General features: G+C 45.5%; 1 protein-coding gene and 1 long non-coding RNA gene across 6 annotated transcripts in view; one reads left to right on the top strand and one right to left on the bottom strand.

Moving 5' to 3' along the window:
* Positions 1 to 2,259, top strand: part of TRAF3IP2 (TRAF3 interacting protein 2) — a 28,251-nt gene extending 25,992 nt beyond the window's left edge. For 2 of the 3 annotated variants that reach the window (XM_040551394.1, XM_040551395.1), the window contains exon 11: positions 1,654 to 2,259. In XM_040551394.1, coding sequence (XP_040407328.1) covers positions 1,654 to 1,800 — 147 coding nt within the window. In that variant the 3' untranslated portion in view covers positions 1,801 to 2,259. The remainder of the gene's footprint in view (positions 1 to 1,653) is intronic. The other variant, XR_005818163.1, reaches the window with a different exon arrangement.
* LOC121067205 lies at positions 2,064 to 15,180 on the bottom strand. Of its 3 annotated transcripts, XR_005818172.1 has the most exons (4): positions 7,656 to 15,180; positions 6,370 to 6,678; positions 5,391 to 5,505; positions 2,064 to 4,618 (listed from the first exon to the last, which is right to left on the bottom strand). It is a non-coding gene; the product is annotated as an uncharacterized LOC121067205 (long non-coding RNA). The 3 variants fall into 3 exon arrangements; XR_005818170.1 differs by having other exon boundaries at positions 6,370 to 15,180; XR_005818171.1 differs by having other exon boundaries at positions 2,064 to 2,994; positions 6,370 to 15,180.
* Positions 15,181 to 15,445: the final 265 nt, after the last annotated feature.

The following is a 15,445-nucleotide window of genomic DNA, read 5'->3' as shown; positions in this document are numbered from 1 at the left end:
GGGCATAGCGTGCCTCTATCCTTATATCCCCACTTGTCAGTTTCTTACCTACTATCCATTTCTCACACTAATTTCCATCTTTTCAAGCTTAACCAATGATTTCCCATGTGGGCTTATATCAAATGCTTTGGTGAAGTCCAGACAGACCAGGTCTACTGCATTTCCTTCCTCCAAAAAATGGAGCTTCTTATCAAAGACAGATAGAGGGCTCGTTTGGTAAACCTCTATGTTTTATCACATTTCCTTCTGTGGCTCTTAACAAGATTTGTTAAGAAACACATTTTATTTAATGAGGGTGTACACACGCATGCAAACATACTTACTTGTGTCTTTCTTTCTCCCAGTAACATTTGAATCTCTTGGCCGGTTTCAAACCACTTGTCAAAGGAGTAGAGTTCACAAAGATTCAGATCCATTCCTATGTGAAAACAGACTTGCAAGCAGAGGCAGGGAGCCTTATTAATGACCCTACTAAGGGGGCTGCTGCTTCCCCTTTGTTGGACAGTGGGATGTCCACCTGGAAGAGCAACATTTTAAAACCACTGCTTTGGAAAAACACTTCACTGAAGCCTCCACCTTCTTGGGCACAGAGAAAGCGGGAGGCCAGGCTCAGCTGGCTCTGCCCCTCACCAAGCTGCTTGTTCAGAAGCCCGGTCACACCGGGGGGGCTGCAGGTGCCCGGGCCGCTCGCCTCCTCCTTGCAGTAAATCCTGCAAACCCAACCAAGTGGTTAATTGACGCAAACCGCTCCCTGAGCAGTGGAAGCACCGCAGCCCGGTTCCTACAGCCGCACAGGCCGATGAAGTGACAGCCAATTTGGAAAGCACGAGGCTCGGGAAGGAAGGGTTTGGCCTGCAGATGGGCTGTTTGCTGGCAGGCAGGACACGCGCTGCCCATGCCAGGGCATCCCCCGGCGAGGCGCCAGAGCTGTGGCGTACGCCAGCGGCTCTTTGGCCTGGGAGGGGCCGTGGTGCTCTGTCACCATGCAGGTCCGTGGTGGCCCCAGCTTTGTCATGTTAATGGGCATCGGCCAGCCCTGTGACAGGCTGCATCTCCCCCAGGACACCGGGAGTGCTGGGGGTTTGCCCCCATGTACCTGGAAATACTTTGGCTTCTCGTTGAGCTCAGCACCAGTCTCAGCCCCTGGCTCTGGGTGGCCAGAGGACACCATGCTTGGTGAAGGCAGGTGCAAGGCGGGAGAAGGCCACTGGGATGAGAAGTGAACCCTGTGGGTTCTCCTCTCAGCATTTAACACGTTGTGTGGGTCCTTCAGCAGCTACTAAGGGGGAAACACGGGTTGCAGCCTTTCCCTGGTAGGGGCTTAAATGTCTCCCTTGTCTCCTCCGTGTTTATTTTCACAAGCCTTTAGACGCCTATCACTGAGACCAGAATCCCTTTGAAACGTGGTGAAGTTAGCCAACATGATGGCAGAACAGAAAGAGAGACAGGCAAGCTGTGAGATCATTTGAAGTTCATTTATTTAGGAACCCAAATACAATTTTGAAGCCAAATTAAAATTTCTTGTTGTTACGGGAAGTGTCTAGAACAGACAAAATGAAATCTTGCTTGGCAGAGTCTAATGAAATCTGCAAGGTTCTGGTACAGATTCACGAGGATTTATGGGATTTCACTTTTTTTTTTCTTGTTTTTCAGGAACACGTGCCTACCTGGCTGCAGAACACTCACATTTACAACTGGCCAAAGAATAAGAAGAACATCCTTTTGCGGTTGCTGAGAGAGGAGGAGTATGTTGCTCCTCCAATAGGACCTTTACCGACACTCCAGGTTGTGCCGTTATGAACATTATCACTTAAAGTGCACAAGAAGCTTTGTTGTTAAAGAGTTGCTTTTGGCAGGGAGCCAGCCTTCTTCCAGATGGCTCTTTTTGATGACAGAAGACACTCTTTCTGCTAAAGAAATTAGCTGTCTCGGGTAACTCAGGCTCAGCTTGTTCCCCACCATGTTAAACACCTATTTCTGAAGCTGATGGGGCAGAACTCTTTTCTCCTAGATTTTTTTAATAAGCTGCAAATGGAAAGAATGTCCAGCTTTATTTTAACATCTGTTTTGAACATATTCCTTTATTAGTCAATATAGCAAACAAATACCAGAAATAATGTTGCAATAAGTGTAAAATGAAAATTACATCCTCCTTTGTGCTCAGGGTTTCTTCATAGACATTCCTGCCGTGTACAGCATTAACATACAGTCACTTTGTACATGCACTATTAAATATATTTGCCTTCTGTAAGGCTACCTTATACGTTGCGTCAGTTTTTATTATTGCTGGGAACAACAAGGAATGGGAAGGGTGGAGTAACCCAAGTTTTACTTAGACTGTCTTGCATAAAGACACTGTCTTCAATTAGAGGCCTCTTGGATCCGAAGTCTCTGGAGCTCCACTTCCTTACAGCACAGCCACTACCACTAACACCTTCGGCATATCACAGCAGCAGTCCGCAACAGGACAGCGAAGTGCGCTGCTATGTGTGCAGTCAGTGCCCTGGAATGCTGCCGTCCTTTTACAGTGGGCCTTCAGCTTCATGACTGCTCTTCACCCCTTGTTTAAAACAGCATGTCAAAGAGGGATTGCCAGTTGGAAACCAGGGATTGTTAGGAGAAATAACACTGACTCCTACAACGTGCAGGCAGTATGGAATAATAAAATAATCAAAGATGTTGGAGAGCCATGGGGTGTTGGCAACCGGGAAGGCTCAACATCATCACATCTGCTAAAATCTGAGCATGTTTTTGCAGAGAACATAAGCATTACTTCAGTAAGGCTTCTTTATTTCAATGCTTTAACCTTTACTGAGATAACAGTGCGCCCCGTTGGCTTCAAATTCTGCAGCTGTCATCTTCTGAGCAGTCACAAGAACAACCTGCTCTGGTGCAGAGCACTTCATGCCTGCTCAGTACAGTCTCTTTCCAAGATCCTCTTGTTACAAAGTGACCCAAATACAGCTTCACAAAAAAGCAGGTGTGTTTAGCAGTCTGAAAAGTAAATTAACCAGAAGTTGATACTCCTGTTACATTGCCCAAATTATTTAATTAGCTTTCCATCAAAGTTGTGCCTGTATGGTGTGTTGACAGAGGATGTGCTTTGTGCTGCTGACAAGAAACAATTAAAGAACCATCTTGCAGCTATACTTGGGACAAATTTTCATTTATCAGGCATTTGCATACAGAGTTACAGCTGCCTGAGAGCACTAAGAGAAGGGTATATCCAGTGTTGTCAAATCTTATAATTGTGAATGTGGTATTTGCTGTGTTTCTGCCCAGTTTCTAGAGGGAAGCTCAGCAACTGCAAGAGGCTAACACCTGCCATGCTGGCAGTTTCCAGGCAAGGCACAGTTCTGTTACACAGTGGCACTTCTTCCCATCTACTTGGGGGGAGAGTGACATTTTCCATATGATAAAATGAAAAACAGCTTCTGATTAGGAGAATAATTTTCTAGTATACGGTCACAAGTCTAAAATCATGACAGAAATCCTCCTTAAAAGGTCAACAAAGTGAAGACAAAGAGAGGGGGAGGAAGGGAAGGGGGCTTGGTTACCTAAACATTGGCATTTAGTGTCACTTGGAGTGTCGTACAACTTCGAGCTCAGCCTCCAGGCTCTGTGCTAGAAAATGCAACTTTCTTGGACTGCTGTGGCATGTCTGCCAGCCCTGTGCAGCTGTTTCAGGTACTTCAAGATATCTAAAGTGTTTTAACACTCAAAAACAATCCCAGAATTCAGAACGTGCATTTTTTAGGAATGTTCATATTTGGGGGGGCACAAGAGGGAGCTTGAGGTTGGAAATGTGGGATGTCATCTGTCAACAAGGCCATGGTACAAGACCTTGAAGGCACAACCAACCAGGCCAGGGAAATCCCTGCAGGAGACAAACCCAAAGGCATGCATGTGTAATACAAAAAGATGCTACCCTGTGCTTCTTTGCATTTTATTCTAGCCAAGACAAAAATAAATGAGATCTAATGGTTAGAAGCTAAAGTGACACAAATACCTTCCATTTCTAGTTTGGTTTCTAAAGAAAGCACCTATTGATCAACCCATCTCAAATGGCTTCTGACCCCAAAAGCCAATTTCTACCACATTTGTAGGTGGCCTCTCAAAGACACTAAGTGCCTGTAAGCTTCAGGGAAACAATGGGGAAAGAGAAGCACCCCAAACCTGCGTGGCAGGAGAGGCAGCTGCGATCTGGGGCCTCCGTCTCTTCCCGGAGGCTGGCAGCAAGGAATGAGAGCTCCGTGCCCCATCGCCCCCCGGCCCCGGCAGAGCTGGGAGGGGACTGGGAGGGGATTTTTGGGGTGCTCAGCATGGGTGGGAAGTCTGGAGGAGGAATCTGTAGGAAATGAGGCCGTGTTAGTATCGCTGCTTACAAAGCTACATGTTAGGGAGACCAGTTGAGCGTTCAAAATGATTAGCAAGGCTGGGTAGTAAATTCCTTTCATCATTTTGGCTGTCATCCTAAAATATGTGCTCTAGATTTACCACAGATTTGCTTGGTTTGGGCCAGGGAATTTCATTAAGTAATTCCTGCATCATGTGATACACAAGGTTGCATTAAATGGTCCAGCGATCATTTCTATTCTTCTGTTTCAACGATCCCTGTCTGAAAAACAATGATTGCAGAGCGAGGGAGAAAAATAAAGCATTGGCGTTTAGGAATTACAAAGAGCCCCATCTATTTAACTGCAGGGATTTATTTTTTTTTTAATTGAATAACAATTCCCAGGATCCATTGTTCTTTACATTAGTTAGAGCATCCTACAAGGACAGAAACCATGATGGGGAGAGTGTGAGTAATGAGCTAGCAGCCTCGTGAATCATTTCCCCTAAAGCTTTGTATTTGTAGAGAGACAGATGGTGGGAGCTGTGAAGAGGGAGAGGGAGGAGAAAACAGTTTTTTTGCAAACAACAAAAGTAGGGATTGAGGACAGTGAAACAGAAATAATCAGCAGGTAAGGGAAAAGAGGCTGAAAATACACAGGCTGTTTCCAAACCAGGCTGTTAATGTTAAAATAGATGAGGGTTACAGGAAAGTACGGGAAGGAAATCAGAGAAAACAAAAGCCTTGTGGCTGAGAGGGAAAAAAAATCACAAGAGCAGCCCTAAAAATGTGTTTGTAGATGATCTCTTAAGTCAGTTATTAACTTTACGAGTAAATAGCGGGGAAGTAGCTCAAAGTATGCAAGTATCCCTCCCGCAGGCTGGCACTGCTGCCCAGCGGGAGCTGCAGGTACCGAGTGTGCAAAAGGCACGACCTGAAGCGCTGCAGAAGTGCTGGGGGATTCTCTCAGTGCCTGTACGGCTGCAGGGGGACGGGAGGGGAAATACATCATCCTCACATGGGAAGTAAGGAGCAAAGAAAGAGAGCTGCCTACCTAACGGTGGGATGAGTGCGGCATCAAGAGACAGAGACTGCTGAGAAGCAGCCTGCCTTGCAGGTTTGCGAGAAATCAGATGGCATTACACGCGAAGATCCTCTGTGCGAGTCACCTGTGTGACAGGAACACAGCTGTAAGGTTGTCATCCCGCAGCTAAGCCACATCAGCCTCCGCAGCGAGGGGACCGCATGGCGGTTCTGGTACAAAGGTAATCCAATAAAACCCTGTGTGCAGGGCATGAAATGCTGCCCTAAGAGCAGCACAGTTCTGGGCTGGTGGCTTGTAGGAACGCTAAGCCTTTGGAAAATATCTGGTCTTAAAGGCAGGGAGCTATGGGGCCTTGCAGTACGAGAGGCCGACTGGGGTAAGGCAGGAAAACAGGCCCGGGAGAGTCCCTCCTGCTCGGCACGCAGAGCAGGTGCGTGTTATCTCACAAAGCAAACATCTCCCCCATCCCTCTCCGCTGCCCACACCTGCGGGTTTAATAGCCACCACTCGTGTTTGGGGAAACAGCCCCTGCCGGGCAGGCCACGGCTTTCTGCAGCTTCCTCCCGGCCTGCCTTTATCACCGTGCTGCTCCAGGAGAGCCCTGCCACGGCACCCGGCCTGTGGTGCTGTCCCCTCTCCCCGGTCCCCGGGGATTAACGGGTGGGCCCAGGGATCCCAGGCAAAACACGGACGCACCCTGCACATCCGAGCAGGACGGGCTGCTGGGGAAGGGGAGAGGGGAGGCCCAAATCCTGCTAGGGAGCGGGCGACTTTCCAGCCCCCTGATTCGCAGGTTAGGCAGATGAAGTCCTCTCTGCTGGATCGTGCCAGCCTCCTAAGGTAGAAAAAATGCGGTGGGGAAGCCCCAGAGCACACAAAAGAGTGTTTTTTTTCTGGGGCTGTAGGAAAAGATATCGTAACGGCAGACACCAGACAAAAAATAATGACTGAAATAGTTCATAATTAAAAGTGATTTAAAAAAACTCACGACCAACGCCACCTGCAGTGAGCTCATTCTGGCCGTATTTCATTCTCTGGATTTTCCTTTTTTTTTTTCTAAAGGACTCTATTCTGGAAATACTGACTTTGAGCCTTCCTTCAAAGCTATCTTCTGTTCCTTGGGCTGACGGTTCTTACAATGTGTCCGTTCTGTTTTTCATCAGCTACCTCCAGTGAAAGCCCCCTAAATGCGGCACTTTGTGACGGGCGTGTTTGGCATCGCAGTGCTCCAGTGCGCTGGCCTCGGGATTTTCAGCAAGCAGCGGGTGCTGCAGTATGCTGTTAAAGAGCCTGCGGTCTTCAAAGGAAGCAATTTAGTGAGAAAGACTTCTAAAAAGATAACACTAGTGGGGATTGAGCTGAACAGCCCAGAATTAGCTAATGCATTTAAAGAGCCTTTCATCCCTAGGCTGGCAGAGAGAATTCAGCCTGGCTTGGTATTGACCAAAACCACTTGGGTTAGGGTCTGGTAGCATCGCTTAAACTCTCAGTGGATGCTGTGTGCACCTCGCTCACGTACAGGAGTGCACGCAGCCACAAGCACACAGCACCCATTGCAGCCTTCCTCCCAGAGCTACCCCCCAGCCAGGACATGCAGACACTGACATCCAGTCTCAGTATTTACACCAAAACCAATTGTTCTTCGATGCCAAATTAACAGCGCTCAGAGGACAACCGACCATTTCTCTTTAAAGACGACTAAAGATATCCCTGCCTATAACGATTTCAGATGCTCAAAAGTGTCTTTCCCCATGTACAGGGCAATGGATAAGGCACTGAGAAATCATTTAGAAGAAGAACATTTATCTCCATTTCACTACCGAATTGCTGCAGACAGCAGAACGCCATCAACTCGCTCTGCTCCAGGTGCCTTACCTGAGGAGTGGAGATGAGAGCAAACGGGTCACTTAGGTAAAGTTATTTGAGGCTTACTGACAAGTACTATACACATACAAATAATTGGTATTTTTATGGGTCCATTTTCCTTCCACTCTTAGAACTGAGATGCTTTTTTCCTGAAGCACCGTCTGGTGTCAGAGCTGAAATAGCAGAAACCCAGGAGTGAGACGGTCCCAGAAGAGATGAGATGGGGTCTTTGAATAGGCACAACAGAAACTGGGAAGACAGATGGGGAGTGTGATAAAAAGGTGAGAAGGAAGAAATCAATTATAACGTAATCAAATTGAAGGAAGTAGCCAAACTAACCAGCTAGTATAGATTCATCTTTTTTGTTACATGTTTTATGTTGAAAGAGTAAATGTTAAATTATTTTACCTATTTTTAAAATGAAGAAGAAAAAGACAGCAAAATGGTATTTTCCTTCAGGCTCGTGTGTCCTCCTTTAACTTACCAGCTGGAAACCAACCTACTGAAGCAGCACCATCCCTGCTGGTACGCAGCCCTAGCAATGCCAGCTTGGTGCATCAGTACATCTGTGGCCAAGAGACCTGTGGTTTTACCGAGGCAAGACAGCCAGGGTTAAAGTACAAGGAGAGCAGCGACACAGCATCACCGCCTAACTCTGCCAGTAGGAATGAAATCCGTGCATCCCAAACCTCATGTCTGTTGGCGGACACAGTCCAGGCCCCGTGCTCACTCTGGGCTGGGCCCAGCAGTAATCAGCAGGCTGAATTTTAAGGCTCTGGGCTGGCTGGACTTCACATAGCACTGACACGGGAGAGACAGGGTTCACTGTTTTCTCAAAGTGGTACCTGGACAATGGCATGAACTTTGTGACCTCTCCACTGGAACTAACCTAGGAAATAAAGCATAATCCCCATCCAAAGCATAATCCCCATCAAAACAGCTTGCTTTTTTGTTTCTGTTGCCCGTGCTACTCAGCCCTGCACACCTCCCTGTTTTTCATGCCTTACAGAGCATGTTGCATCAACCTACTTGATGCTTCTCGTTCCAATGGCAATTTCCAGCACAAAAAATTCATCTGGAGACCCACGTCAGGCTCAGCCTGTGCGTCCCCACGCAAAGCAACCTTCAATCTGGTGTGACACTATGCTGCTTTCAAGTGAGCTTGGGAGGTGAAAGAAGAGGTGCAGCTGAGGAGCACTACTGCCCGTAGACAGGGTGCTGCTTGGGAAAATGATCTGGGCATTTCTACACTAAGGCTGGTCCAAGCCAACGTACGTGGTGGCACCCAGACTGTCCTTCAGCAGGCAGCCGAAAGGCAAGCTTCTGCATGCCCTCGTGAGATACTGGCCGTGAAATAACATCGGTGACAAAACCCAGGGAGTGCCAGAAAGTCTAGTGTCACACCGCTTGTGGCAGGGCTCAGCAAAACGAGTGCCTTCGAGGAGCCTCCACCTGCCGGTTCCCTGCATCCAGAACAGTCCCTAGGTACATCACCGGGAAAGGCATCTTACCTCAGCAGGCGCGGAGCACACAAACACGAGCTGCAGACAGCATGTGTGTGTGCTCCTAGCTTGCCACACGTCTAAGTACTCCAAACCCTAGCACACGCTGGGATTTAGCAGGCTCTCAAGGCGTTTTGCATCAGCCGGATGTCGGCTCTGCTACTGTTACGCAGAATATGTACTATTGCCCTGCTAAAAGCATGGTTTCGCTTCTGATTTCTTTCTTTCTTTTTTTTTTTTTCCCCACGTGCTTCCATTTAAGCATCTAATCAAATGACGGAAAGTATTTTCTCCTGTGTCATCTGTATTTCACAACACTAAAGGCAGCCATGGAGATAGCTGCCCCGTGCGTAGCACGGAAAACCAGAAGGCTGTTCTGACGAAGAGCTCGCAGTCCCGCTACGCAAGGGATTTGAGAGGCTAACCAGAATCCTGCGCAAATTATCTGTCGCCTCTTTGTAAGCCCTGCTTCCTTTCTTCACGTCTGAATTCGGACTGGGGATAATGAACTTCCTGCGTCGTACCCTGAGGTACAAGGAAACTCATTGTACACTAACCCAGGAAGAGTATATCAGTAAGTGGTTTATAAGGCAGCTCTGACGGGTCTTGTTAGAATGACTTATTCTCCAAGTTCCAGTGGTTTGATTAAGTGGATCATGTGATAAGCACTTATAATGAACTTCTTCACATGCTGCCAGGGGAAACCCAGCAGACAAAATGCTTAATCCCACGGCATTGCTCTGTGCATAACAAACTGATTACAAAGATGGAAAAAGCATGCAATTCTTTGGCTTCTTCTCCTGCTCAGGACAGCACAACAGTGTTATACAATTTTCCTTCGGCTGCCCCAAATCGAAATATCCTCGCTCCCAAATCCAGTTCAAACTAGTGCATTTTTCTTCCTGCAATTCGCTGAGCACTCCACCAGGCAGATTACAGCTAAGCGTAACCATTCGCAAAGCACGCCTTGTCATGCCTCTGAGTGATTTTTTTCTTATTAAAGAAAACCAAATACCCCCCCCCAAAAAAAAAAAAACAACAAAACCAACCAAACAAACAAGAACTGACCATAAACTCATGAGTTTGATTTATTTTTAAAACTAAAAATCTAAGTCAGCTTGAATTGCCGCAGGGTAAACCTCATTTCACTGGCAACAGTGGCAGAGGTCAAAGAGCAAGCCCCGCTCAGAAGCATCTCTTGCAGATTTGGCCAACCCCTCCAGGACCGATGACCACGGTAGGACAACAGCATCTGACAGCTCTGAACTCTCCCCAGTTTGTTGTTCCATGGGATGGATGTGCTTTTTCCAGCCCCATCAGCTGGCAGAAATTGTGGCGCTGCTTCTCCAAGGCCAGTGCTATATCCCAGGCTCAGCTGGTGGCTGCAGCAAGTGTACGATGGACGGGGTGCCTTTGAGAAAGTCTTCTTCAGGTCCTGGGACCGAGGTGATGGGAAGACCCCAGCAGCCTCTGCTCCCTGACCAGCAATACCCGCGTGCTCCCATTACCATGGGCAACATTACTATGTTCAGGTGTCAGGACGGAGGGGGCGACCATTTCAGCTGCATACGGTACTGAACGAGCACGGGGAGAGATACGTGAATGGTGGGCTTTAAGTGAGGTAACTGGTTTTACTTGGGACCCTGAAATCAGAAAAGGAGTGCTGGGGACATGGATAATACCTTTCCTTTTAGCTCCTTGCTCCGGCTTTGCCCCAGACCTCACCAAGCGGTAGCTGACTTGACAGCAGCTGCAAAGCCAGCCTCAGTAGCGCTGTCCTCAGGCTACCTCGCTGCATGTAATCCCCTGAGCAATCTGTTCCTTAGGGTCACGGGGAGAACCATCTTACAGGGAATTGCTTCGGGAGGTCAGGTGGGATGAGAAACAAGAGGGTGAAGGGTGGTAAGCAGCGTGCCACCTCAGCGCCCATCCGTTCTGAGCATCACCAGCAGATGTGACATCTACCTTGACACGTGGTGGAACCAAGCGGGCAGCGCTACCTCCATTACCACACTACAGCCCTTGCCTCTCCCTCCTGCTCTGCAGTCACACTGCGGAGTGAATCACAGAATCGCAGAATCATCTAGGTTGGAAGAGACCTCCAAGATCACCCAGTCCAACCTCTGACCTAACACTAACAAGTCCTCCACTAAACCATATCACTGAGCTCTACATCTAAACGTCTCTTAAAGACCTTCAGGGATGGTGACTCAACCACTTCTCTGGGCAGCCCATCCCAATGCCTAACAGCCTTTCCAGTGAAGGAGGGCTTTATCCATCAGTTCTGTTCTGAGGAACGGTCCGGTGGTTATGGCACCTCACACACATTCTGGGGGATGTGTGTTGTGTTTTTTTTCCAGGCAGCCAGCCTATAAATACACCTGCAGTTTAACATGTACATCAAGCTTTGTAGATCAGCTTTCCTATACAACGTTACCAGCCATTACGTTTCCCCAGGTCACGCTATTTCTCAATTAATGGGATTGCACAGGTGTAATCAAGGGGATAATATGATACCAATCAGCTTTCATCAGCAAAATGCTTGTCTCCAGCTGTGATGGCATGGCAGAAAGAGGGCCTTATCTTGATTTATTTTCCAGCCAATTCATGCACCTATTAAGTGAGAAAAAAGTTATCTTTAAAAATATATTTTCTATGCAATCAGTAAGAATCAATAACTTCAAAATTATGATACTGCTATTAGGTTCAGTCATCGGAGATGACTTAATTGTAATTCTGTAAATCAAGTGAAAATTTGCTCTTTGTTTCCACTTGACAGGGAAGTCTCCTAGAAATGTTGGCTCATTGTCCTTAATCACGTTTTGATATTTGGAACTGAACATACCTCCTCAAAGCATTCTCTTCAATTCTGCTTGTAAGTTTGATATTTCACATTATATACGGATGTTGAACACGAAAGATTTTTTTCCCCCACTTCACTTAAAACTTAATTCAGGTAAGAATCATTTACTCTTAATTCTACTAAGCAGCTAGAAATGAAAAAAGCCAGGATGTTTTTTTTTATGTTAAATTTGTTTCCCCTGAGCTCCATGTGTCCAGTTTTAGAAAAACGAATTCATCAAATCCACAAGAATTAATAGAGGCTTTTGAAAACATGAGGCTTACTGAGGCTAGGTATTCCAAATAGAGAATCAGGCTATGGTATTTCATTTTTCAGTCCTCTAGCACTACATAACTATTACAAAGGTGTATTGTGAGACCTTAATTTCTAAATATTTAGCAGCTGAAGAGCTTCAGTGAGCGCTAAGTAAAATTTCTTTTAGACTTACTGATCTTTACCACATCTTTTCCTCCTATGTGACAAAGCAGATAGAGGTGCTTGTGGTTTAAAAACACGGACACCAACCTAGCCATGATCTAGCTGAAATTTTGAATTAGATCATTTGGAGTATCATCATGCTTTTTACTACTCTCATACTTGCATGTATTAAATATGGTCTACAGGTTTCCTGTGTAGGCCTGTCCCCAGGGACTGAAAACCTGATGTACACAACTCATAAATAAAGCTAGTGAGACATGAGCAAGAAAAAGCATAGCATACTTCTGGGAATCACTCCAGGAAAATAAATGTGCAAGATGGCACATCACCCTACACAAAGCTGGCAAAGGTAAAGTAACATTTGGGTTTGATCATTACAGAAAATAAAATAATTCTATGTTCATATGTACGTGCTGGTCCTTCACTGAAAGAAAAGGGCAGAGGTAAGACTGGAGTTTGACTTACAAGAAAACAAACCTGCTGCTAACAGTTGTAGCTTATTTAACTAAACTGGAGAATGAAGTCTGAATTCGATCCCTAGCTTTCAGAAGGCCTGTGAGTTCTCTAGGAATGGCCACCATCGTTTATTTCCTGTCTCTGTGCTTCACTATTTGTACAGCACATGCTTCCTTTTAAGGGACCATCTGAATTCCAGGTATACCTTTCCCTCACCAATGACAGTGCATGATTTTATACAGAAGTAGTGTTAAAACATCGTAAAGAACATAACAGAAACAATCAGCTTGCTTTCCTATAATGGATTTGGATGAACATATCCTCCCATTTCCATCTGTGCTTTATTCTCTTTTTCTTGAGAGTAGGGTATTACATTTATTGGCACTGACTTTCCTCAGAGCTTATTCTTTTGCTCTCCTTCTGCTCTTCTCTATTTTCCCAGTCTTTCTTACTTTTTTTTTAGCCTCCTTAGTCCTTATTTTCCCATCACCCTGTGCGATATCTACTCCCCGGCTTTGTTTACTGTTATTATTTATGAGACACTGAATAAGTTCGAGCAACTGTATATGACAACAATATGATTACCCAGAAATTATTTAAGGGATGAATTGGCAGAAGATACATCCTGCAAGTATGCAGATTGGAGACAGATGTGTACCTGGGTTTTGCTTGGCTGTAATCTGGAAATGTACGGAATTCTTCGAGAGCAAATGTGATCTTTTCTTGCCAATTTTTATTTCTGTGTAGATTGGTCCATATTTTTGCTTTTAGGGATGAGGGTTTACCTCCATCTTAAAACTGTTTGCCTGGCAACGCATTGAAAATTTTACTTGGGTTCTTAAATATCTGCACTTGCTGTGCAGGCATAGCTTTAAAACAAGCTATTTATTTGTATGATTGAACATCCTTACGCTATCAGATATTGTTATAATTGCACGAGAAACCTGTAGAAAAGCTTTTTATGCCTCAGAATGAATGAAAATTTACTTATGATATAGCAACGAGAGTTCTAGGAGAGGTGTAAATGCATATCTGCCAGAGCTGAACATTTATTTATGTGGTATAGCACATATAAGCCTTCAGGCTCCTTAAGATTTTAATTTGGGCAATAGCACACGCAGTGCACCCTATGTGTATGAGAATTTCTAGGTGTGCAGGACTGTAACAAAAAGAGAATGGGAGGCTGGCTGGGATATGCACATATCCAGCACTAATCAATTACTGATAGGTAACGTGCTCTAAGATCCTCCTCCTGGCAGCTACCTGCATGCAATACATCGCCGTATTTCCATCACAGTGTACTCCACAGCAATCATCAGTTTCTTCCATGGCAGAGTCTTGTGGTTGTGGTTGGGACATCACTTACGTTTCTTCCCACCAAAAGTAGTTATACACTCTACGTGACATCCATCAAATTGGGAAGACAGAGTTTCATGTATATGCTCTGTAGATGCCTAAGATAAATAATTTCCTTGGTGAAATTCCCAACGCAGATGCTGCTGACAGATCAAGATCCGATGCTTTACCTGGACTGTGACCTGCCATAACAATCTTAAAACAGACCTGCAGTGGGGAATACAACTAGGTAGGAAATGTCAAATGAATGTCTTAAAATACTTTCACGTTTCGTAGTTAACAGGGCAGTGGTTACACCCCAAGCGTGGAGAGATGACACTGCCACCTGGAATGTGTGGTCTGAGGGAAGAATACGGAAAGATGGATTTTCTAGTACAGATGGAGCCCTGTAACCACTGTTGGCAGAAATCAGAGGATGTCATTACGTGCTCTGTAGCCACTTAGAAGAGAAGGATCAGCTCCTCCTTTGCTCCTCTCACTGGTGACAGCCTCCAGGAGGTCATTTTAGCTGACAGAAGTCATTGAGAGCATAAAGCTGTTGCCAAGGAGGGGGCTGATGGGTCCAGGCACAGGTTTAAGTCTGAGATAGGAGAACTGTCATATTTACCTTGCTTGGATCCTTCAAGAATCAGTGAGGTGGGAGAAGCCACTGAGTACAGACTTCTGAACTCTTTTCAACCTTTCAGGATTGGCTACTGCTCTAAAGCCAGAAGATAGTTTAAAATGTCACGCAACGATTCCTTAAATGTATTTGAGATATTTCATAGCTCTAGGAGGAAAATCTCATTTCCTTCACCAATTAAATTTGCCTCATAGGCCTTCTTACCACTGATCAAGACCAAGTGAAAAGCAGGAGTTCCTATACTTAACAGCCATCCAGCATTCAGGATAGGAGAGGAAACAACTTTAAGTCCAGATATCAAACTGTTCCTTTGTTCTGTGGCTCCGAATGCAGAGAAGTCCTTAAGGACTATCCTATTCAGGATATCTGGAAACCAGAACTCTTTTGGCAAGTGTAGATTAAAAAGATAATTTTGCTGAGTCCTACTGGTTTTGCCAAGTAATCTGCTAATTAGAAGGATTGGCAGGTAAGTATATATGGAAACACCTATGCCTGAAATGCAGAAATCAACTTCTTGTTGACCCGAAGATGTCAATTCAGGACAATTCTATTTTGAGAAGATGCCTCCAAATATTCTTGATTTCCTGCCTGTGTTTCGAACAGGAGTGTCTGCTGAAATCTTTTACCCAGCTACTTTGTAGACTATGCACAACACACACACACAAAAGACTTCATGCAAGTATCATAATTTAATTTCTTCCTGGAACAGACAGCAATGCCACAGTATTGGCATTGGCATCAATACTGTGCCACTCGCACGGTATTGACACGAAGCCATATAAGATAGCTAACAATCATGATGGCTTTTCTGTTGCAAGTATTTGTCCACTGGAAACTGTTTTTAAGGTCTGACCTAACTGTAAAGAGGCCATCCAAAAACTATCAGATGATAACTTTGTCATGACTTATATGGTGACAAGATATAGCCCATATCCCACGAGTTACTCACTTCCTACAGGAAATTCATCTTCGCTACTATCAT

Source organism: Cygnus olor, chromosome 3, assembly GCF_009769625.2.
Source record: "Cygnus olor isolate bCygOlo1 chromosome 3, bCygOlo1.pri.v2, whole genome shotgun sequence".
NCBI lineage: Eukaryota > Metazoa > Chordata > Aves > Anseriformes > Anatidae > Cygnus > Cygnus olor.
This window is presented reverse-complemented; position numbering and strand designations above follow the sequence as displayed.